General features: G+C 33.8%; 1 protein-coding gene across 2 annotated transcripts in view; it reads right to left on the bottom strand.

Moving 5' to 3' along the window:
• The window catches only part of Alkbh8 (alkB homolog 8, tRNA methyltransferase), a 52,112-nt gene that overhangs the window by 9,907 nt on the left and 15,707 nt on the right, over window positions 1-26,498 (bottom strand). For both annotated transcript variants that reach the window (XM_076843803.1, XM_076843804.1), the window contains exons 8-10: window positions 16,180-16,286; window positions 5,390-5,541; window positions 3,102-3,358 (exon numbers count right to left, since the gene is read on the bottom strand). In XM_076843803.1, coding sequence (XP_076699918.1) covers window positions 3,102-3,358; window positions 5,390-5,541; window positions 16,180-16,286 — 516 coding nt within the window. The remainder of the gene's footprint in view (window positions 1-3,101; window positions 3,359-5,389; window positions 5,542-16,179; window positions 16,287-26,498) is intronic.

Genomic DNA, 26,498 nt, shown 5'->3' with positions numbered 1-26,498 from the left:
GTTCTCTGAGGCTTTAGGCAATCTCACATTGTAAGCTCCTATAAAATTAAAAGCAATTTACAAATATCCAATATATAAAGTACTGAGTAAATATCTCCATTTACAAAAATAGGGACATAGAAAGCAGGAATGGGACCAAAGCAAGACTGAAATCCAGGTGGGCAAACAAGTTCTGTGTCAGGCATTTGGAGTACATGGCATGATGTCCTCTCCAAAGGGCTTCGGTAGTTCTACCCCGGTGGCCTTGTTTGTTGCAGCACAACTGGCCTTTCTGTTGGATTCTTTCTGTTCTATTCTTGTAGCTTTCCTCAGCAGATGTTCCATGTTACTGGCATTTATTAATCTTGGGGGTCTCCATTGCAGCTTTGGTTTCTTCCTCCTATCTCCATGCTTTGCCCTCTCAGGGGCTGCCCACTGGGATTTCAACCCTGTAGCACTTTGCTTGTCCTTCTAGGCCTTCCTTTGCAATCTTGGCGGAAGCCTCCATGACCCCCTAACTCCAGCATCCTGCCTTCTGCAGAACCAGCACCACATGGTTGTTGCCAAGGTCTGCCACCATTTCAAGGAGCAGTAAAGCCTCCAGAGACCCTGGCTGCAGCAGCTTTCAAGTGTCTAGGTGGCTTATCATGTTGTATCAGGCCCCCTGGTACAAGAAGGATTCCCCACTGGCTCAGGAGAATTTTTACTTTTATTCTCTCAAGCTTTAGATGGGTGTGGTCTTGCCAGCTCCTGAGATGCCCTCAAGTCATCTTTCTTATTGTCCCTGTACCATTTTTCAGTAGCGGTAATGTCTTTAACAACTGCAACTTCCTTAGACCTAGTTTTACTTCTGCCTTTCAAGTCCAAATTTTCCAAATCTTTCTGTTCTGCTTTCTACTCCTGATTATCACAAGAAATTTGGCTAAAAGCAGCCAACAATAACTATGCCACCGCCTGAATGCTATGCTGCCTAGACATTACTTCTGGCAGATTATGAAGTCCATCACTTTTAAAATCAGCTTCACAGAAAGTCTCAGGGCAAGGACAAAATGCAGATAACTTCTCAGAACAAAACATGAATGGCCTCTACTCCAAATTCCAAAAAAGTCCTCCTTTTCTGAACTCTCTTGAGCCCTGTCTTCACTATCCACAGTCCTACTGACATCCGGGTCTTCTGAGCTCTCATCAGAATAGGTCACTAAGCTCCATTTATAACAATGTAAAACATTTCCAACTTGTACTATGTTTATACACCTCAAAATTCCTCCCACCAATTCCAAAATGCTCCAAAAACTTATGAACCACATGTCACAGCAATGACCCCACTCTTGGTACCAATTTCATTTAGTCATCTTTGTTGCTGCTGTAACTAAAAGACCCAACCAGATAGTTGTAGAGGAGGAAAAGTTTATTTAGGGGCTCACAGTTTCAGAGGTCTCAATCCACAGACAGCAGACTTCCTCGGGGCTTGAGGTAAGGCAGAAGAATGTGGCGTAGGGAAGTGGCTCATATGGTGATCAGACAGCAGAGAAGAGGTCTCTACTTGCCAGATACAAATAGATACATCAAAGCCATGTCCCTAGTACCCTACCTAGAGACTCTGCATCTGATAGAAGAAAAAGTTGGCTCCGATCTACATATTGTGGGGTCAGGCTCCAAATTCCTTAATAGGACACCCATAGCACAAGAGTTAATAACAAGAATCAACAAATGGGACTTACTTAAACTAAAAAGTTTTTTTTCAGCAAGAGAAACAATAAGAGAGGTAAATAGGGAGCCTACATCATGGGAACAAATTTTTACTCCTCACTCTTCAGATAGAGCCCTAATATCCAGAGTATATAAAGAACTCAAAAAATTAGACAATAATATAACAAATAACCCAATCAACAAATGGGCCAAGGACCTGAACTGACACTTCTCAGAGGAGGACATACAATCAATCAACAAGTACATGAAAAAATGCTCACCATCTCTAGCAGTCAGAGAAATGCAAATCAAAACCACCCTAAGATACCATCTCACTCCAGTAAGATTGGCAGCCATTATGAAGTCAAACAACAAGTGCTGGCGAGGATGTGGGGAAAAGGGTACTCTTATACATTGCTGGTGGGACTGCAAATTGGTTCGGCCAATTTGGAAAGCAGTATGGAGATTCCTGGGAAAGCTGGGAATGCAACCACCATTTGACCCAGCTATTGCCCTTCTCGGACTATTCCCTGAAGACCTTAAAAGAGCGTACTACAGGGATACTGCCACATCGATGTTCATAGCAGCACAATTCACAATAGCTAGACTGTGGAACCAACCCAGATGCCCTTCAATAGATGAATGGATAAAAAAAATGTGGCATTTATACACCATGGAGTTTTACGCAGCACTACAAAATGACAAAATCATGGAATTTGCAGGGAAATGGATGGCACTAGAGTAGATTATGCTTAGTGAAGCTAGCCAATCCCTAAAAAACAAATGCCAAATGTCTTCTTTGATATAATGAGAGCAACTAAGAACAGAGCAGGGAGGAAGAGCAGGAGGAAAAGATTAACATTAAACAGAGACATGAGGTGGGAGGGAAAGGGAGAGAAAAGGGAAATTGCATGGAAATGGAGGGAGACCCTCATTGCTATACAAAATTACATATAAGAGGTTGTGAGGGAAATGGGAAAAAAAACAAGGAGAGAAATGAATTACAGTAGATGGGGTAGAGAGAGAAGATGGGAGAGGAGGGGAGGGGGGATAGTAGAGGATAGGAAAGGTAGCAGAATACAACAGTCACTAATAGGGCATTATGTAAAATTGTGGATGTGTAACCGATGTGATTCTGCAATCTGTATTTGGGGTCAAAATGGGAGTTCATAACCCACTTGAATCTAATGTTTGAAATATGATATGTCAAGAGCTTTGTAATGTTTTGAACAACCAATAAAAAAAAAAAACCTACAAAAATACCATGCCCATAAATTTCTAGGGGAATTAAAAATGAAAGCAATAATTAATTTTCATTCTGTTTATCATCAGTTTTTTACAATGGCCTAAAAACAATGTATATCATGAGGAAGAAAGATAATGATAACCATTGCAAATACAGCAAAAAGAAAGTCAGAAGCAGCATTACTTACCATGTATAACTCCTTATTGATGCCAAGATACTTCCCATTTCCACACCCAATATCGGCCACTATCGAACCACTTGGCAAAGCCTTCAAAAACTCCACTATCCGTGGCCATGGGGTATGTCTTGTACTGCTAAAGTGCCCAGCGATCTCTTCATAAACTCGATGCACATACTCTTGCTCTAGTTGTGAGGCTTCTTTATCACTCTCTGGAAATGAGGGAGGAACCTCTTTCCTCTGACTGTCACAGACAGAAGAATAACCTAAAAATAAAAATAAGGCAATACAAACCTTTCATCTTTATAAATGACTCAAAGTTATCAAGTTTTCTTAAAAGAAAATCAAAACAAATTCAGGACTGGGTATACATAGGCTCTGACTTACCTGCTTTAAAAAAAAAAAAAAAAAAAAAAAGTTCTTCCCTGCAAGTCTAATTATATATTTGAGGAATTCAATATAAAAAGGAGTGGGCAAATCTATTTACAACAAAACATAAATATAATTTTGCATCCGCTTAAAGGGAACATTCTGTGGTTTTTCCCAGGAACTATTAAGATAACTAATACAAGCTTGGCCAGTGCACATATCCAATCATAAGCAAGAACATCTTACACTATAACTTAACGTACGCTGCTTAATGATATAAAGAAAAATAACGTATCAATGGTGCCAGTGACCTAATGTAACCTAATGATAACCTAAGATGGCAGCTTAGACCAGCAGTCATTTTTGCCTCTGCATCTTGCTTCTGTCTCCATTTGTTTCACTGCAGTTGACCAAATGTTGGTCAAAGGATACCAAATTTCAGTTACATAGAGGAATAAGTCAAAGAAATCTATTTTACAACATGGTGACCATAGGTAATAACAATGTGTTGTATTTTTGAAAATTGCTAAAAGATTAGATTTAAAGTGCTCTCATCACACACACATACACACAAAAAAAATTATGTGTGATATAATTCATTTGCTAATTAGCCCAATTCAGTAACTCCACGATATATACATATTCCAAAACATTATGTGGTACACAATACATACAATTTTTGTTATTGTAAAAAATCTGTAAACTGATTACCCAATTGAAGCTTCTTAGCACTTCCCTTACATTTGCGTAAGAAAACTAGTATCTCTACAACTAGACTTTACTTGAGAAAAGAAGCCTTGTCTTTCTTTCTTTCTTTCTCTTTCTTTCTTTCTTTTCTCTCTTTCTTTCTTTCTTTCTCCCTCTCTCTTTCTTTCTTTTTTTGATGAGTGCTAGATCCTTACAAAATAATAATAAATATTTTTAATTTAAAAATTCACATTTTAAGGCCCTTAGGACACTTTTAGCAAAATAGGCAAAAACTTGTTTTAAAGCTTCACTACCATCAAGATTATCAAACATAGAAGACTTCAAGTTTCTGATAGGCTAACATTTTGTAGACATAATGAGGAGTTTTAATTCAAAATGTTTAAGATTATGATTAAATTCAAAAGCTACTGGTAGATACTACCCATAATTGAAACCCCCCGGATATAAAATGGATTCTATCACTGTTATTAAAAATTCTTATTTATAAAATGAAAAAAATCTCTGTAAACTAAGTCCAAGAAAGCATGATGTACTTATGTAGACAATTCAAAACAGTATCCTCGTGACAAATTTTGTGCAGTTCCCTTTAGTCCCTTCTAGGTTTCCAAATAGACTAAGCCATAAACCAATGCTTATTCCCTATAGTAACCTACCATAAAGCTATTTGTCATCTCTAGCTTCCCTGTTGGATTAATAAAAAAATAATAATAAGAAGAAATCTGACAAGTTATTTTCAACAAAAACCTATTTTTGTACAAGTGATATTTTATTGTCCCATAATTCTAATACTCTAAACTGTTACTTCAATAAATAAAGTATTTCTTGGCACTCAACTGCTTAAAAAACTAAGTATGGGGAAAATAAATATCATAAGAAGAGGGGCTAGGACTAGTAGCTCAGTGGTAAAGCGCTTGCCTGGCATGTGTGAGGCACTGGGTTCGATCCTCAGCACCACATAAAAATAAATAAAGATATTGTATGTCCATCTACAACTAAAAAAATATTTTTAAAAAAAGATCATAAGAAGAGTTCTTAACTTCAAAGAATACTCTAATGGAGGTGGTACAGAAAAAGTATTCCAAAAGTAAAATACAAGACAGAATATAGGAAATGCCATTATAGAAGCTATGGAAAAGCTATCCTAGGTACTGAGGGGACCTTAAAGGATTTCCATACTAGATTTACTTCATTTTATAGTAGAAATGAAATCATATACTTACTACAGTTACAAGGTGTGTGCCTCACTTTCCTAAATGTAAATGATGTTCGTATTCCCCTCTTGCTTAAAGTTAAGTCTCCAATATCACTGGTGATAATTCCACTTTTGTAATGCTCAGATGCTTGAACAGTATCAAATTTCCTGGGTGTGATTCTAAAAACAATAGGTAAAATAACTCACTTTACACTGCATTAAGAAAACCATTTTGGGTCTTTTTAAACTATTAAGGGAACAGAGCAAATCTATAAGAATATTTTACATATATCTATTAGATTCCCAGATTTGTTAGACCCCGTAGAAAAAGTAAAGAGACATAAATATTTAAGGAAGTTATTTTCAGAATAATAATACTGGAAGAATGTACAACTAAAACAAACATCCCAGGCAAAAATGAAATAACAAATATTCAATTAATAACAATTTTTTAAAAAACAGATTGAAGGTTTGGGGATGTAGCTCAGTGATAGAATACTGGCCTAGCATGCACTGGGTTCAATCCCCAGTATATCTCTCCCTCTCTTTCTCTTTTTCTTTCTCTCTCTCTCTCTCTCTCTCCCTCTCTCTCTCTCTCTCTTTCTCTCTCTCTCTCTCTCACACACACACACATACACACACACACAAAAGCAAATTAGGCAAAAAGGTAACAAATAGATGGTCAATTTAAATCTAATTTCAGTAATTAAGTTAAATGTAAAATGACTAAAAACTCTAATTAAAGAACAAAGATTGCTGGCCTAGACTTGCAAAATTAAATCCAACTACATGATAATTACAAAAAAAATCTTAATTATAAGCATAAAGACTGGCTGAAAATAAAAAATACATATATAACATATAAAAATAAATATTTTGCATATACCAAACAAAACCAAAAGAAAAGTTATTCAGCTATACTAATCAGATAAAGCAGATTTTAAAGCAATATTACTAAAGATAAAAGGGGCATTCCATAACGGTCAATTCAACACAAAAATACTAAAATCCTATATTTTCATAACAATTTTAAAACATGAAGCAAAAATTTTAAAAAAACAGGAAAAATATACAAATACATGACTATATCGGAGTTTTTGATACATTCTTCTCAGTAGCTGAAATCTAATTTAGAGACATATTTAAACATCAAGAAACAACAGATAATAGAATCCAAAAAGTAGTGATTAACTCTTAAACTTCATAATATAAATAAGTAGAATAAAAATTGAAAAATAAAAAAAAAGAGAGAGGTACTACTTATTTTAGATTATTAGAAGTTTTAAAGAGGATCCTTGGAGTAAAGTCACACTTTTGAATGGGAAAAAGGGATCAATTGGTAGGAAATAAAACTCTTTACAGCTCAATTATAGTAAAAAGCACAGATAAGTGTACTGTTGAATAGGCTTTAACAAATGTATAATGCATGACAAATGTAACCAATACAGAATCAAGTATATTTCCATCACTCAAGGAAATTCCCTTTTGTTCTCTTCCCACCTTAAAACAATCACTCTTCTGATTTCTATCAATACAGTTTTGCCTGCTCATGAATTTCATAAACAGTATCTATTCATTTAACATAATGATTTTGAGATTCATCCATGTTATGCTATGTATCAGTACCTTATTGTCTTTCTATTGCTAAACAATATTCTACTATATGAAAAAAAACAATCTATTTATTCAAAATCCTCTGTTGCACATTCTGGTGTTCCCAGTTTGGGATCATTAAAAATAAAGCTTCTATAAACATTTTTATCTACATCACTTTTAGGTACATATTTTCATTACTCTTGGCTAAATACCTAGGAATGAAATTGGTAGGATCATAGACTAAGAGACTGCCAGTTTTCCTATGTGATCCCAACATTTTACACTTTAACAAGCAACGAATGATTTTCAGTTGCTTGACATTCTCACAAACACTTGATATTTCCTGAGTTTTCAATTTGAGCCATTTTTTTGAATGGCAAGTGGTATGAAATTGTTTTAACTTGCATATCTCTGATGATTAATATTGTACATTATTTCATGTGTTCATTAGCAGCTCACAGATCTTTTTTCTTATGAAGGATCTGTTTAAGTCTTTTTTCCAATTTTTTTTCTTGTGTGTGTGTGTGTATACAGCAGATATTTTCTCCCCATATGTGGCTGCCTTTACATTTTCTTAATGATAACTTTTGATGAGCAGAAGTGTTTAATTTTGATGAGGCCCAATTTATTATGCTTTATCATGGTGTTCTGAAATCTTTCTTAAAAGGAAAAAAAAAATTGACTACTCCAAGGTTGCAAAAATATTCTCTCATATTGTCTTCTAGACATTTTATATTTTTTATTTTTATATTGAAATAGATGATCTACCTCAAATTAGTTTTTATTACTGGTATGAAATACTGAGGTTCATTTTATTTCCAATGGATACATAGCACCTATCTGGCAAATAAAAGAGAGACTACTGAAATGGAAGCCTCAGATAGACCTCAATACAATAATACTGGGCGATTTCAACACACCTCTCCCCCCAAAAATAAGCCATCCACACAATAAACTCAGTAAAGACCTTATAGACCTGAAAAACACTATAAATCAAATATAATAAGTCAAATGAACTTAACAGACATCTATAGATGTCTAACCACAGCTGAATATAATTTCTCAGCAGCTCATGGAACCTTCTCCAAAACAGACCATATTTTAGGACACAAAGTAACTTTCAGCAAATACAAAAAAAATAAATTAATATGATTTTTTGCATCTTATGAGATCACGATGGAATGAAATTAGAATTCGACCCAACAAAATCCTATAGAAATTATATAAATACATGGAGATGAAGCAATACATTTTTGAATGATGAATGGGTAGTAGAAGAAAACAAGGGAGACATCAAAAATTCTTAAACTTAAATGAGAATAGTGATACAGCATATCAGAACCTCTGGACACTGTGAAGGCAGTCTAAAAGGAAAGTTTATAGCTATGAATGTCTACATAAGAAAATCAGAAAGATCCCAAATAAACAATCTAATGATGCATCTCAAGGCCCTTCAAAAATAAGAACAAATGAGTTGCAAAACCAGTAGAAAGAAGGAAATTATTAAGATTAGAGATGAAGTTGAAAACGTAAAAAAAACACAAAGGCTGGTGTCATGGCTCAGAGTAGAGTGCTAGCCTACCATGTGGGAGGCCCTGGGTTCGATCCTCAGCACCATATAAAAATAAAGATATTCTGTCCATCTATAACTAAAAAATAAATATTAATAAAACAAAGGATCAATAAAAAGAGTTATCTCTTTGAAAAGAAAAAACAAAGTTAATAAGTCCTTAGCCAAACTAACCAAAAGAAAAAAGACCCAAATTAATAAAAATTAGAGATGAAAAAGGAGAAATCACCACAGACATCACAGAAATCCAGTGGATCCTATTTTGAAAAAGTATACTCCAATAAATTGGAAAAACCTAGAAAAAAAATGGATATATTTCTAGACAAATATGATTTGACAAAATTGAATCAAAAGGACATAGAAAACCTAAACAGACCAATAACTTGTAATGAGATTGAAGCAGTGAAAAAAAACTTTCCAAGACCAGGACCAGGTGGATTTTCAGTTGAATTCTACCAGACCTTTAAAACAGAACTAATGCCAGTATTCCTCAAATTATTCCATAAAGTAGAAAGAGATATAACACTTTCAAATTCATTCTATAAAGCCAGTATCATACTCATACCAAAACCAGATAAGGACACATCAAGGAAAGAAAACTACAGACCAATAGCCCTGATAAACTTAGATGCATAAATACTTAACAAAATATTAGCAAATCCTGTTAAATAACCTATTAAAAAGATTGTACATAATGACCAAGTTGGTTTTATTCCAATCATGCAAGGATGGATTAACATATGTAAATCAATAAATGTAATTCATCACATAAATAGAATTAAAGACACTTAGTCTTCTCAATAAATGCAGAGACGGCCATACACAAAATTCAGCACCCATTCATGATAAAAAAAAAAAAAAACTCTGAAGAAAAAAAGGAAGAGATGGAACCTGTCTCAACATCATAAAGGTTCTATATGAAAAACCCAAATTCAACCTCATAGTAAAAGGGAAAAAACTGAAAGCATTTCCTTTAAAATCTGGAACAAGACAAGAATGTCTATTCTCACCACTCCTAGTGAATAGTGCTAGAAATTCTAGCAAGAGCAATTAGGCAAGAGAAGGAAATACAAGGGATAAAAATAAGAAAGGAAGTCAAATTATCAGTTTGCAGATGTTATGGCCCTATACTTAGAAGATCCAAAAAACTGTACTAAAAGACTGTAAGAGCTAATAAATTTGGCAAAGTATCAGTTTATAAAATCAACATACAAAAATCAGTAGCTTTATCACAAGAATGGGATCCTAAATAGAATAAGTTATACTTCATGTATGTACAATATGTCAAAATATACTCTACTGTCATGTACAAAGAAAAATAAAAGAATAAATAAAATATACCTGAAAAAAAATCAATAGTTTTCCTATATACCAACAATGAATGCATTGAGAAAGAAATCAGGAAAATTCTATTCACAATAGCCTCAAAAAAATAAACAAATATAATCAAGGAGGTAAAAGACTTCTACAATGAAAACTACAGAACACTGAAGAAAAAAAAATTGAAGACCTCAGGAGATGGAAAGACCTCCAATGTTTATGGGTAAGCAGAATTAATATTGTTAAAATGGTCATACTACCAAAATCATTACACAGATTCAATACAGTTCCCAATAAAAGACCAATGACAGTCTTCACAGAACTAGGAAAAACTGTCCTAAAATAATTTGGAAGAATTAAAAACCCAGACTAACCAAACCAATTCACAGCCATAAAAGCAATGCTAGAGGCATCACAATACCTGACTTCAAATTATATTACAGAAATGTATAGTAACAAAAAATAGCATGGTATTGGCATAAAAACAAGACACACAGACCAATGGTACAAAACACAAGAGAGACAAACCCACACATATACAATCATCTGATTCTTGACAAAAGTGTCAAAAACATACATTGGAGAAAAGACAGCTTTTTAAACAAATGCTGCCAGAAAAACTAGTTATCTATATGTAAAAGAATGAAACTAGACCCTTATCTTTCACTTTGCACAAAAATCAACTCAAAATGGATCAAAGACCTAGAAATTCGACCAGAAACTATGCAACTCCTAGAAGAAACCATAGAGTTAACACTCCAGCAGATAGGCACAGGTAACCACTTTCTCAATAGGACCCCTAAAGCTCAGGAAATAATGCCAAGAGTTAATAAATGGGATGGCATCAAATTAAAATGCTTCTGCCCAGCAAAGGAAACAATTAGGAATGTGAAGAAAGAATCTACAGAATGGGAGAAAATCTTTGCTAGCTACTCTTTTGACAAAGGATTAAAATCTAGAAAATCTAAAGAAATCAAAAAACTTAATATCAAAAATCAAATAAACCAATTAATAAGTGGGCAAATGAATTAAACAGATACTTCTCAAAAGAATAAATACAAACGGCCAACAAATAGATGAAAAAAAACGTCCAGCATCACTAGCAGTTAGGGAAATGCAAATCAAAACTACACTGAGATTTCATCTCACACTAGTCAGAATGGTAGTCATCAAGAATCCTGATTAGATTAATTAATTAATAGATTCTGTCATGTATAACTAAAAGAACAAATTAAAATTAAAAAATAAATTTAAAAAAAGAACACAATAATAAATGCTGAAGAGGATGTGGAGAAAAGAAATATTTTTACACTGTTGGTGTGATGGTAAATTAGTACAACCACTGTAGAAATCAGTATGGAGGCTCCTCAAAAGACTAGGCATGGAACGACCAAATGACCCAGCTAGACCACTTCTCAGTATACACTCTGAAGAATTAAGGCATCTTTCTAGGGTGATACATGCATATCCATGTTTTAGCAGCACAATTCACAACAGTCAACTATGAACCAGCCTAGGTGTCCATCCATCAACAGATGAATGGATAAAGAAAATGTGGTATATACACAGTAGGGTGTTTTAATCAGCCATAAAGAAGAATGAAATTATGTCATTTTGCAGGTAAATGGATGGAACTAGAGACCATCAGTTAAGCAAAACAAGCCAAACTCAGAAGGTCAAAGATTGTATGTTTTTTCTAGTAATGTGAAAGCTAGAGAGGAAATAAGAAAGGTGTGGCAGAGGGCAGGGGTGTCTCGTGAAAATCAAAGGGAGATCAGTAAAGAAAGGGACCAAGAGAGGGAGAGGGGGAAGTGCTGGAAAGTGATATTGGCCAAATTATATTGTTAATATTGTGTATATTAAATATATTTTTTAAGGGGGAAGGAGGGAAAGAGGAAGTACTGGGGACTGAAATGGAGACAATTAAATTCCATGAATGTCAAAATGCATAACCATAAGGCATTAATAAAAATATCTTTAAAAAAGAAAATTAAAAAATGAAAACTAAAGGAGCTTGTGCTAAGGGCAATTTTTAAGAAGGAAAAGCAAGCAATCATTGCCTAAATATATGTTACTCTAATAGCTAAAAATATTAAAACTATGAGGTTGAACATTAGAGTTTTTTATGAGTGTCTTGAAACTCTTTGTTAAAAAACTAAATTCCTTTCTTGGGGGTTAAGAAGTTCTCTATTACAGCACTTTTAAGTCAATTACTGAAGGACAAATAGCTTTTAACTGCTTTTGATACCAATCTCAGATTTTTAGAGATAGGTAACCTCCATGTTAAAATAATGATTTCTTTACACATCACTAAAAATTTTTATTTTTCCCCGTGCTCAAATTATAATCTAATTGGGAAAATATTCAATAAAAAGATAAAAACATTTTAAATAATAATCCAATATAATAGAAGAGGTAGTAGGAGACAATACAGTCCTCAGGAAAGTAAGGAATCAATTATTTCAAGCTAATATAGGAAAAGTTTTATAAATTAAAAAGGAAGCAAAAGTTGAGTGTAAACAGAGTAAATGGAAAGGAAAATGAAACATACTGTTCTGAGGGTTAACAGTGTGTGAAGGCACAGTATAAGTTCAGAGGAAGGGAACAAACTAGAACTGTGATTAAGAGCACCGATTCTGGGCTGGGGATGTGGCTCAAGTGGTAGCGCGCTCGCCTGGCGTGCGTGAGGCCCGGGTTCGATTCTCAGCACCACATACAAACAAAGATGTTGTGTCCGCCGATAACTAAAAAATAAATATTAAAAAATTCTCTTTCTCTCTCTCTCTCCTCTCTCACTCTCTCTTTAAAAAAAAAAAAAAAAAAGAGCACCGATTCTAAAGCCAAATTGGCTGCTGATCTTGGCTTGCCACTTCCTGGCTTTGTGACTGTGCAAGTTATTTAACTTCTTTAATGCATCAATTTCCTTTAAAAATGAAGACAAAACTATGGAACAACTTCCCACTATGATTGTAAAAATTAAATGAGTTAATAGATGTAAAGCTTTCAGAACAATAATTGATACAAAGAAAATATTCCAAAAATAATTTAAATACATATTTTTTTTCCTTCCTGTACTAGGGATTGAACACAGGGTCTTGTACATGCTAGATAAGCACTCATCCACTTAGCTATAATCCAAGCCCTCGACAAATAATTTAAAAGAAGAGTTCACGAAATCTCATGAATTAATGCCTCCCAAGGACAGTCGTGTAACAAATAAAATGAAGCAGGTAGATTTATTTAGAAACACATTGTCTGCTGTTATATATATAGGAATAATTTTCATTTTAATAAAGCAGAGTATTATCTTCCATTTTCTGGGAATACATATTCTCATTCAGTCTAGTTTTCCATTTCCTACTTTTCTTAAAACAGACACGATGGCTAGGGTTGTGGCTCAGAGGTAGAGCACTTGTCTAGCATGTGTGAGAGACTAGGTTCAATCCACAGCACCACATAAAAATAAAATAAAGGTATTGTGTCCACCTACAATTAAAAAATAAATATTAAAAAAACAGATATTAGTTCAAGAAATATTTAATTTTTATTTAATTCTATTATCACATAAAAACAATATTAACAAACACAGTGATAAATAACAATTATTACTCAGTTTTGGATCCAGGAGTAATAGAAAAGGGTATAACTGTAGAAAACTGGAAAAGTAGCTACCACCTAAAAAATGACATTGATATCAGTCTCCATTATTGCTACCAAGCAATATGTGACCCAGTATTGACAGAACTTTTCAGTTTTCAGAAGAAACTAAAAACTCAAATTTTATATGAAAGCTCATGATTCTTGTATGTACGTAATTAAAACAGAACAAACCATGTGATCCACCCTGTAACAGTCAAACAGAACATTTCAGACTGTTAAGTTTATTCACATGCTACAGGTTTGCCACCTTTGCAAACACGTAAATTTAGAACACGTAAATTAATAAATTTGAGTTTCATCAAATTGAAGTTAGATTAAGGTATTTGAAATTAATATTATAGGGCAGCATTAAACTTTTTCAAATCTATGACTCTCCACAGTGCTTTCTAGTACTTTTTTATTTCAGAATAGAAATAAAGTTTTTAATCAAGGTTTATTTCCTATGTTTATATAGTTTTAAGGTATATTAAATATGCTTTTTCAATCTATTTTCCCTTTCACCAAAGATTCTGATAAACATTTAAATAGCTGGGATATTGTTTCTTCTCTCTCTTTTCTCTCTCCTGATCCCTTTGCCTCCTTCCTTCTCTCATTTCTCTCTCCCTCCCCCCCTCCCTCCCTCCCCCCCCTCCCTCCCCCCCCCCCTCACACACACACACACACACACACACACACACACACACACCCTACACACACACCACCATACAGTCACATTATAGGCAATGAGGTCAATGACAGCCTTCAAAAATAATACTGGGCATAGTGGTGCACAACTGTAATCCCAGCAACTTGGAAGGCTGAGGCAAGAGGATCACCAAGTTAGAGGTCAGCCTCAGCAACTTAGCAAGGTGCTAAGGAACTCAATGAGACCCTGTCTCAAAAAATAAAAAGGGCTGGGAACATAGCTCAGAGATAAAGTATCCCTGAATTCAGTCCACAGTTAATAATAATAATAATAATACTGAGGGGTTTTCCCCTAAAAAATATTGAAAAGACTTTTGAGTCTACAGCCAAGATTAAAAATAAATATTACTTATAATCCAACCTTCCAGAAATAACTATTAACATTTAAAGGCATGATATACTTTCAACAACAGGATAAATCTGATCAAAATGATGTTTTAGAATAATCTGTATCATTACTGAAAGTAGATGGAAATATTTTCTTACTATATAGACAGTAATTTCTTATTTTGCATTTTTTATAATAGCATTACTCTTAAGTTTAAACATTAGTGACAGCAAAAATGCTTGTACCCAAAAAAGAAAATGTCATTACATTCAAAATTCCAAGAATATATAAAACCAATGGATTAGATCACCATTTTCATTTATTTTAAGTTGTGAACATTTTAGTAGCCATGAAAAAAATCAAATAAATTTAAGCACTAGTGCACAAAATCAGGCCATCTTTTTTATGGCTCACATTTAAGAGAGGTTACAAATTCATTTACATGATCATTTCCATGAATTTTTATAAAAATGTGTCAGCTAAAACCTCCAAGCAGAACAAAGTAAGTACATAACTCAGCAACATTTTAAGTGACAATAGACATAAATTGTAACAGTACTCTCTTCTCAAAAGGTTAAAAGTGCATTCCTACCAAAAGCATATAATGTATTTCTTTAGATTTAGATTAAATCAAACTCAAGGAGTATTCTACAACACAATTGGCCGCTTCAAAAGAACCAAACATCATGAAGGACAAAGAAAAGTTGAGGAAGTGTTTCAAAGTAAAGATTAAACAAAATTAGCAAATAAATGTGATGTAGGATCATGAACTGAATCTCAAATTGAGAGAAAGCTTGGTATAAAGCACTTTTTGTCTTACAACTAGCAAAACCTGAATATGGATTATATATAAGTATTTTATCAATATTAGATTTTCTGAATTTGAGTGTTGCACTATGGTTTTATTAAACATGAATAAGCAAACTCATTCCATAAAGGGCCAGACAATAAATATTTCAGGCATTGAAGGCCACATATAGATTCTGTTGTATATTCTCCATTGTTTTCCATTTTAAAACCCTTTGGAAATATAAAATTCATTCTTAGCTCAATGCTGCATAGAAACAGAATTAAATTTGGCCCATAAGCCATAGTTGGCTAACCCCTGACATACACATGGTCCTTGTTTTTAGGAAACACATAATGAAGCATGTAAAGATAAACGGTCATGATATAATTTTCAAATGATTCAGCAAAAATAATAATAACATGTGAGAAAGAAATAACAGATGTGGCAGAATGTTCCCAAATGATAAATCTAGGTAAAAGGTGAAGGGAGTTCACTTCACTATGCTTCCAACTTTGCTTTAAATTTTAATTTTTCCCCAAATAAAAAGATTTTAAAATGTTTAAAATAACATCATAGAGCTGGGGTTGTAGCTCAGTGGTAGAATGCTTGCCTAGCATGTGGGAGGCACTGGGTTCGATCCTTAACACCACATAAGAATAAATAAAATAAAGGTCCATTTACAACTAAAAAAAAAAATCATAAATGTTAAAAACAATGAGTAAAAAATTAAAATTCTAAATGTAAAAAAGAAAGGCCATAGATGGCCCTAGGTTCCTAGTAGAATTGAACCCAGAAGCCCCAATGTTCAAGCATGATCCAGTGGCTCAGACAGAGAAGAACAAGAACTCTCACAAAGCAAAATATACATACCCATGAGTCCAAAGGTATCTGGATTCTCCTGTCATCACTAGCAAACTCCGACGAGGCAACATAACTTGTACTGTGACACCATCTGGATGCTTAAAATCCATAACAATCTTGAAGGAAAAACAAAAACATAAAGTCAATACAAAATTTCATATACTCCAAGGATAAGGGTGATTTATTAATTCTGGCCTATTTTCTAGGATAACATATTTTTTTAAATTATGCTTATAGAAAAGTACAGCACAGTGGTTCTCAAACTTTCATGCAGAATACAGTCAAATGAATGAAAAAAAAAAATCCATCCGTAGAAATTCAGAGTTAATCTGTCTAAATAAGGTTCAGGAATCTGCATTTCTAACAATCACCCCAAGAAATTATGAAGCAGGTAATCTGAGGATCATACCATGGAAAACCTAAGGTAATGGTCAAACACAAGGGCTTTGGAGCTGAAACGCTCACATCCTGGCTCTTCCATTTACCAGCCACACAAACCGGGACAAGCCATTTAACCTCTTTGTGCCCTGCCTTTCTCAGCTCTTATACAATTGCTATATGATTAAATATGTAATAGACATAAATAGGATCATGCCTGCACATTGGGACTTCTGGGTTCAATTCTACTAGAAACCTAGGGGCATCTATGGCCTTTCTTTTTACACTTAGAATTTTTTTTTTTTTTTTTTTTGGTACCAAATTTCTTTATTTGAAGGAATGGTACAAATTAAGGAACATAAGTGGATGTTTTGGTACAACTTATAGAAAAGGTAAAGGTAACCCCAATATGTATGCACTGCCTTGGTGACCAGGGAAGTCACTTGCACAGCTATGGGAAAGTCAGGCTGAGGTTTAGCTCTCGTCGTACACTTAGAATTTTAATCTTTTACTTATTATTTTTTAACATTTATGATTTTATTTTTTTTAGTTATAAATGGACACAATACCTTTATTTTATTTAATCTTATGTGGTGCTAAGAGACACGACACATAGTAAATACACAAACTGTAGCTGTTATTTTTATTATCTCTAGAATGCTAATAATTAATAATCTAAGGAGAAGTGACGATTAAATACAGATTCTAATGTAACCCATTTTGCACCCTGAAAGTCATACAACATACTGGAATTGGATACTGATTAATAAGAGATGATTAGAGAAAACAGGAAATTTTTCAGTCACTTTTCCTAAGTTATACTCAAATATTATTCAGAACAGCAACTTGTAAAGATACTACACCCATAAAATATTTTTTGTCCTAGTAGCCTATCAAACACCAGACTTCATCTAAAATAGCAGCAGCTGACAAATGTGAAATGAAAAGGCATGCCATAGGGCTGAAAAATATTTTAATTGAACAACCCATTTGAAAAATAAATACAACAAAGTATTAAGTGGGATGAAGAAATACCTTTCTGAGAGAGAAACTCAGCAAAGTACCTGGGACAAAGTTACCATTCAATAAATGCTATTAATGCTATTATTAATAATAATATTGGATAAAACTACATAAGCCACATGAAAATTCTCTGAAAACTATAAGTAATTATACAGATCTAAGCTGATTCTTTTCCCCATCCTCACCTATTCTTTCAATCTAATTGTGGAAAGTAATGTAAGGTGATACATGTAATTTCATATAGTTATACTCTAAAAGCACTCTATTCATAAACACTACAGATTACTTCTGAAGTTTTTAGGGATGATGTGTACTGATACCTGCAACTTTCTTTAAATGTATAAATAAAGAAGTAATGAAGTGATGGATGGATAGATATTTGATAAAACAAAAGTTTTAAAATGATACTTTTAGAATTTAGGTAGTGTGTATATAGATATTTACTCTATAATTCTTTCAACTTTTCCACATGAAAATTTTTATAATATATTACTGAGGGAAAGGGGGAAGAAATCCACCTGACTGTGGCTCATTTTCAACCAATGTATATGGGATTCAATTTTCAGAATAAAAGCTAAGTTCCACATATAGAAAAGAATATTCATCATGTTTATCGTTTTATTAGAGACAGTCATCTGTAGCTTAAAGGAAATCCCACATTGTGATAGGAAAATATTCTAGAAAATGAGACTCCAATTCATTCATCAAACAAATATTTACTAACCCATTATGTGCATTATCCTATATATAGGACACCTATAGAATTCTATAAGCTACCTATAAAATTGTTCAACTTAAACCCCAAACAGAAGGCTCTAACAATTTTATGAACCCAGGGATTGAAAAGATGAAGGAGAAGGACTAAGAGTTCAAAAGGCATGAGTACAAAGACCAGTGAGAAAAGGTGTCTTCTAGGTTTGCCACTCATCCCCCAACAAGAAGGTTTTGGCAGAGGTGCATGAAGAGGACCTTGACCAAAGGCCTCACAAAAAGAAAGCACCTGAGCTAGGAATGCAAATAAGAATAAGAGCATGACCAGCCAGGGGAGCCTGATTACTTTATTGCAAGTGCTCTTAGAAACTGCAATGCACTGAATAACATTCCCCAGCAACTGCTGAATCATTCTGCCATGGGACAGCTCAGATGTACAGGAGCCCTTTCCAATTATTATTTTTGTTTTAACCTATTTTCTCTACTTTCCAAGATGGCAGAGTCAATAAAGACCAAGTCCTCAGAAACTTGTGGACATGTCTGAGGACAATATTCAATTCAAATAAACAAACAAATATCTTAGACATTCTGATCTTTTACAACTTTACACATCCAAAATGCAACAGAATGAACATTTCAGATACAGTTATCACTCTATCACCCAAGAAAAAATAAGATTCATTAGAAAAAAATAAGATTCATTAGTACATAAAAGAAGGAACAGATCTCCACATTGGCTAAACATGAAAATGAAAGACATATCATCACTGGGCACACTTCTGAAAAGAAGACAAACTTAATCTTGATCCTTAATGGTTAGAAATAGACTAAAATCATTCACCTATTAAGAGAAACCCTGAAGAATATGTGGAAAAGTGACAATATGATGTAAAGAATGACATGTGATTCACAAAGAATGATAAAAGCTGGGGGCATGGGTTATGGCTCAGTGGTAAAGCACTTGCCTTGCACATGTGAGGTACTGGGTTTGAGCCTCAGCACCACATAAAAATAAATTAAGATATTGTTTCCATCTACAACTAAAAAAAAAAAAAAAAATTTAAAGCTGAGGCCAGAAATTACTTCATTATTTACAGAAGATATTTCATAGATTGAAGTCCACTGCTTCCCACAAACTACCAATTTTAAATCTTCTAGATTGTACTAATATCTTAATTTGACTAAAATGAAATAACAGCAAAGAAGAGACTCCACATACTTTGATATGGACAGACATGTCCACCATGTCTGGATAAGTGGGAAAGAAAAGAAGAAAAAGAGAAGACAGACTCAAAATTGCAAAGATATAAGATTAGAATTATATATTTAAAAAACTATATAAAAATTATCAGAACTACAAAACATAGCTGTGCCAAAAATATGTTTATGTATTTTCCCTGGACTTACAAATTTTGAGTCCCACCATTTGAAGAGCTAATTTGTCTACTGTAGGTAATCAGAGGAATTGGGAGCATTTTTAGTAAAACAAATATAGTTTTCTGTCTCTCAACAAAAGATGATGCTCCCACAAGAACATACCGCTATGCTGAAGAGTAGTTGCAAGAGAAGTTTGTTGGTATGCCATATTTTTCTGACAGAAAAATAGATAGACACCAATGAAAACCAATGGCTGATTTCAGTAGCCTTTAAAACTTCTATGTATGCCACATAGCCTGCTCCTTTAAGACAAATTAAAATCAATACCTGCAACAAACCTATTTCTCTTTCCTGGTTCTTACTGGCAAAGTATGTTTTAAAAAATAATAATAATAAATTGTTTTTTTTTAAACAACCCACATTGGAGACTTGAATCCATTTGATTAAATTGTTTGAAAGTTGGAATCCCAAAAGTACCAAGTCTAGTGAAACCTAAAGTAAAAGAGAAAAATGTCACCGATGCACCCTGAAATCATCATATAGGACCTCCCATTTGAAAATGATAAAAATAAAAAACAAGCTTTGCTTCCTTGTCCTTTAGACAACATCAATTTCTAAAAGATATAGGCCTCTCTATTCTGGTCATGAGAATGGAAAAAAATCACACCCATTTGAACATGAAAATGAGATGGTGCCCTACAATATGGGAGAATAAGCCCTTAATAGCACGTGCAACAGCTAAATACAGTGCAATCCAAAGGCACTCAATTCTCATTGCTACTAAGAGAGAATATGAAGGGCAGAACTTCATTTGATGCTTATGGTGTAAAAACTTTCTCAGTTGATCAGGTACTACACACACATTTAGGACACATATCAAGGAACATGCCTGCAGTGTGCATATGTGAAACAAGCAATATTATGTAGGTTAAAAATTTTAAAAATAAAACACTAACACTATAGCACAAATCAGCCAATTCTACCTTTCAAACATAACTCTGCCTTCCAAAAGTCGGTCTCAGCTGCAGAATGAATAAATTATACCATCTTATCCTTTTCAGCCCCAATTACAGATGATTTTGAACTTTCTTGTCTAGCTAAGCTCCAGTGTAATATAAAATAAAAACAGAAGGCATCTTTTAGCTCAATAGTCTAAATGCAATTTACAAATGGTACAATGGAGAGCAAAATGCCCACTGCATAATAGAAAAATTAATGTGAAAAATAAAAGATGCTCAAGAAGATACTTTAGATACCATTGCATATTAAATATTATAAATGCTTGGTTTAAATGCCTAAAAGATAATATGCTCATGCTTATGTGTTTACACTGAGACCATTTGCTATGAGCTCTCGTTAATTACACTGTGGCTTCATTTGTTTGTGGAAACCGAACCAGCATCCAAAAATGGGGTCTCAAAAATGTTAGTCACAAACCACTTTATATATAAGGCTAAAGAAGTAATGAGACATTTTAGTTTAAAAAATATAAACTTTTAAAATTTTATCCCTATATACTCATTATAGCTTGTCTAGTGTATTATATTCTATAAGGATTTTTTAATTAATTAATTATAAATACTTTATTTGAAAGAATACAGTGGTGTATCTTTTGGACATAAGACTTCCTAAATTCCATTTGTATATTGTATGGACCTTTTTCCTTAAGCAAAATAAATCAAATCATATATACATATAACCAAAAAAAGACATCTAGAGGAACAAAGAACAACAGTCAGGGGTATATCTGTTCCTGAGGCACTAGATTGTTCCCATAAGAAAAAGGTCACTTATAGCATCTACCACATCCCAAGCATAGAACAGGTAGTTGCTGGCAATGATGATGATAGCAATAGCAGCATTGACAGTGATGAAGAAAAGCAATAGTAGCTGCTATTATTTGTACTAAATGCTTACCAACTCCCTGTGACAATTAAATACAAATATTGTATGCCAACTGCAATATAAGACAGAAAACACAAAAAGGAAGTTATCTCTACTTAGTCAATTAAAAGTTATTAATATAAGAGATGAGCTGAACCCAAGTTTCTTGACTTGTTCCATGCTGAATTCAGTTCCAGTAGGAACACACAAGGATCTGAAAATAAAACATATGGGCTTTAACTTTTTCAGTTTCCAGCATTGCATTAGGATATTAATTGAATGATGATTCAAACTGCCATTCAGAGCCTATATTAATTCATTTCTAATCTTTCTCTGAAAGAATAAGTCTGAAATTTCTTGTCTTTGGAATTGGAACTATACCATGTGATATTAGCATTTCAGCATTTTTTTTCCTTTTTTTTATTGGTTGTTCAAAACATTACAAAGCTCTTGACATATCATATTTATACATTAGATTCAAGTGGGTTATGAACTCCCATTTTGACCCCAAATACAGTTTGCAGAATCACATCGGTTACACATCCACATTTTTACATAATGCCATATTAGTAACTGTTGTATTCTCCTACCTTTCCTATCCTCTACTATCCCCCCTCCCCTCCCCTCCCATCTTCTCTCTCTACCCCATCTACTGTAATTCATTTCTCTCCTTGTTTTTTTTCCCATTCCCCTCACAACCTCTTATATGTAATTTTGTATAACAATGAGGGTCTCCTTCTATTTCCATGCAATTTCCCTTTTCTCTCACTTTCCCTCCCACCTCATGTCTCTATTTAATGTTAATCTTTTCCTCCTGCTCTTCCTCCCTGCTCTGTTCTTAGTTGCTCTCATTATATCAAAGAAGACATTTGGCATTTGTTTTTTAGGGATTGGCTAACTTCACTTAGCATAATCTGCTCTAATGCCATCCATTTCCCTGCAAATTCCATGATTTTGCATTTTCTAACTCCACTGTCCAAAATCTCAGCTAAATAACACAATCATCTATGAGCTTTCTATAAATATACAAAAAGGCCTTCATCACAGACATTCTTAATTAGAATAAGCCAAAGTACAAAAAGACAGTCTAGCAAAGGGGAAAAAAAAAGAACCAGAGAGACCTCAAATATTTAAATATCAAACACAGGCTATAAAACAAACATGTGTACCATGTTCAAAGATATAAACGCTAAGCTTGAATACTTCATCAGGGAATGGAAATTATAAAAGGAGACACAAAACAAGTATGCTAAAACAGAACAATACCATGAATTAAATTAAGACTTCAATGAATGGGTTTAAGAACAAATTAAACATGGCAAAAGAAAGAATTAGTGATACAGGATATTATCTGGGATGAAGCATAAAGAGATAAAATAAAACATATAAGAATAGGAAAAGTAAAATAAAGAATATAAAGAAAAGGTAAATAAAGAGAGAAAATGGGACAAAGGCAAATCTACAGAGACAATGTCTGAGATTTACAAAACTGATGGACAAAACCAACACACAGATTCAAGAAGCCTGCAATCCCAGTGACTTGGGAGGTTAAAGCAGGAGGATTGTAAGTACTAGACTAGTCTCAGTAACTTAGTGAGACCCTGTCTCAAAATAAGAAAATAAAAAGGGCTGAAGGTGTGGTTCAGTGGCAAAGCACCCCTGGAGACCATAAAAAAGAAAAAAAAAAAAAAAAAAAAAGCCAGTCACCTTCAAAGGTAACAAGAGCAATAACATAAGTCAGAAATAAGTGAAATCTTTAATAAAGAAAACAAACTAGTCAGGCACAGTGGCACATGCGTGTAATCCCAGCAGCTCAGGAGGCTGAGGCTGGAGGATCAAGTACAAAGCCAGACTCAGCAATGGTGAGGTGTTAAGCAACTCGGTGAGACCCTTTCTCTAAATAAAATATAAAATAGGGCTGAGGATGTGGCTCAGTGGTCCAGTGCTCCTGAGTTCAATCCCCTGTACCCCTCCCACCTCCCACCCCCCAAAAAGAAAACAAACTAAAATGTTTTCAGAACATTGGATATTCTGGTCTAACATGGGGGGTGGGAGGTATTGGGGGGATAAAGACTGAAATGAAAATATGTTTGTATCCCTTTTTTTTGCTGAAAAAATAAATAAACTTTAGAGAATTATATATATATTCATTCTTTTTGATTATTTTGAGTGTAGTAAAGCTATCTCATATTAAATAAGTACAGCTTATTGTATGTTAATTTTACCTCTGTAAAGCTGTTCTACAAAGAAGACATTAGATGCAATAATGCAGTACTTACAAGTAAAATTTATAGGACTGGGAATGTAGCTCAGTGATAGAGCTTAACATGAGTGAGGCCCTGGGTGCAATCCCCAGAAACACACACACACACACAAACAACAAAAAATAAAATATATGTCAAGAACATTTCCCAGGTTCTGAATTGATCATTAACCAGAGCAGGGAACCCAGAGAGAGCAGAAATTTGTTTTGTTTTATATGAGAGAATGGCAATGGGAGGTAAAAGGCTGAAGACAAAAATAATGAGCTTCATTTAGATAAGTTAAAACTTGGAATCCAGATAAAAAGAGGAGATTGGTGTCCGAGTCTATAAACGTTACTTATAAATGCAAATACTTAGGGCTAAATTAAAGGCTGTAGATGAAGTCAGTATGTCTGGAGTTCAGATTGTAATTGTTGTTCTAAGCTGTATATGAAAAGGTCTGTGCTTTTTCCAGTTTGTGCTAAAGATCAGAAAGTAATGAACATTTGTCCATTAAAACAATAAACTCGTAAAAGAGAAGATATTCCTGTTAGATAAAAGTGATAAGAATTCTCCAGAATGAGAATACTGCTGGGAAAACTATATAGCAAGATCAAATTGAAAAGACTAGGAAAGCTACCATACCATTTGGCTGGGTATTTCAAGACATTTCACAAAGAATTTATATTCAATTTCCTACTAAGAAGATCATACTGGACTCAACAGCTGTTTACTGAAAGAATAAGCCTAGAGAGAAAGCAGACAGTATAATGAAAGATGCTGCCTAGTAGTAAGTATTCAGTAGATAGGATCTTCATTACCCATGTACAGGATTATCCAAACCCACTGAGTTGCAAAAGTCCAAAAAGAAATATTCACTGATAAACCAACCAACTTGTTATAAAATTAATAATGGCCCAAACCATTGTTCAACATCAGCTACTACTTATGCTCACTGCTGTAACCCCTTTGGTCAGCCTTTTAGTGAATGTTGATGTTACAAATATGAGCCAATGCAATGCAAATATGAACAAATTGGAATCACAATTCTTACAAAAGATAGAAGTCTATCTGAAGTTTTGTTTTATATGGAAGAAAACTATAAATATAGAAAACCAGCCTTCATCCCTGACATTCTTAATCAGAAAATCATTTAAATAACATATAAAGCAAGCCTAAGATTTGAAAATCTGACAAAGCCAGGACTTTTACAATGATGGCTCCAACAAAAACTCCATCATTCCTGTTGGTGGCTAAAAATTATAGGCTTCTAGAGACAACAAATGAAAATAATGATTGCAGCAGATTTTTAGCTCAACTAAAGGGTAAGATTTCCCTTCTTTATAACTTTTAATGAAAAACTGCTAAATGGGGAATTTCTCTAGAAGTGAAAAGTAGAAAGCACATTTCTAGCTTTCTCTGTCCCTTCACTTACAACTCTCCAGAAAAGAAGTAACCTCTTGGCTGACGAGTTAGTCTGCAGCCAGACTCAACCGGCTCATTCCTTTCCTCTTTTCAGAACCAGCTGGTTTGTAGGATCTAACATAGCTCTTTGACATCCCTGTTATAGGTGTAGCCTCTGTCTCTATGGGGGAGATAGGTGCCAGTGACAAGGTCAGTATGTTTCTGTAATTCAGAGGTGAAGTATTACAAGTCCAATTGGTCATAAATCTACAGTTATGTCCTATTATCACTTTCTTAGTAGCAAAATTAATGCTCTAATTTCCATTTATCTTTGGTCTCATTTTTCAACTGATTACCTAGCTGGGAAGAAAAAACAAAGATTTTTTTTTAAATCAATCTCCTAAAGCTACAAGCAAAGACAAGAGGCAAAAATAAAAATAAATCACAGAGAAGACCTCTTTCTTTTTTTCCCCATCTTCATTATTTTTGAAAGTCTAAATTAAGAAACCACAAGTGTAGTTGATAAGATGGTTTTGTCATACCAAACAAACAGCCTTAATTCTTTAACCACAGTATTAGCATGATCACAGGAGCTCAGCAAAGATTGAGAAGTGAAAGCACTGAAGACCTAGTGATGGGCACTAAACTATGGTTAAAAAAAAGAAAGAAAGAAAGAAAGAAAGAAAAGAAAACTAAAACAAAACTCAACCAGGTACAAGATCAGATTTTGAAGCAATGTCTAGTTAGGTTAGATACTCCCATATTTTAAAGATTATTCTGGATTTAAAATTCTAATTTTTTCTCTCTAAAATTCTTGCAATTGCGTATATCATTTTAAGTCATGGTTTTGATATCTTCTTTAGCAGTTCAACAAAGTTCAGCTACAGAAACTGTGAATAAACATAAGCCTCTTATTCATCAGGAAAAAATGTGTATAAGACCCTGTTACTGCTCAGAGTTTGGGAAAGTATTTAATCACGTAACATATGTAAAAAAGTTTATCAAAATTCCTGACACATTTTAGTTTTGTCTTTTTTCTAAGGCCTGCAGGTATGGTCTTTTGCCACTAGATGGCAATGCAGCATCAGTAGGTCCAAAGTTGGCCAACCTACCAAGGGAAATCTGGATTTCATTTAACTGCTAAAGTGAAATATGTAAAAATTAAATTTTTCTTAGTATCTGATAAGAAGGATGGTAAAACGTTGGATATTTGAAGGGAGAGAATATGATAATTTCATATTCTCTAAGATTTTTTGTTTGTTTGTTTGTTTTACTTTTGTGTAGTACTAGGGATTAAAACCACAGACA

Source organism: Callospermophilus lateralis, chromosome 2, assembly GCF_048772815.1.
Source record: "Callospermophilus lateralis isolate mCalLat2 chromosome 2, mCalLat2.hap1, whole genome shotgun sequence".
Lineage (NCBI taxonomy): Eukaryota > Metazoa > Chordata > Mammalia > Rodentia > Sciuridae > Callospermophilus > Callospermophilus lateralis.
This window is presented reverse-complemented; position numbering and strand designations above follow the sequence as displayed.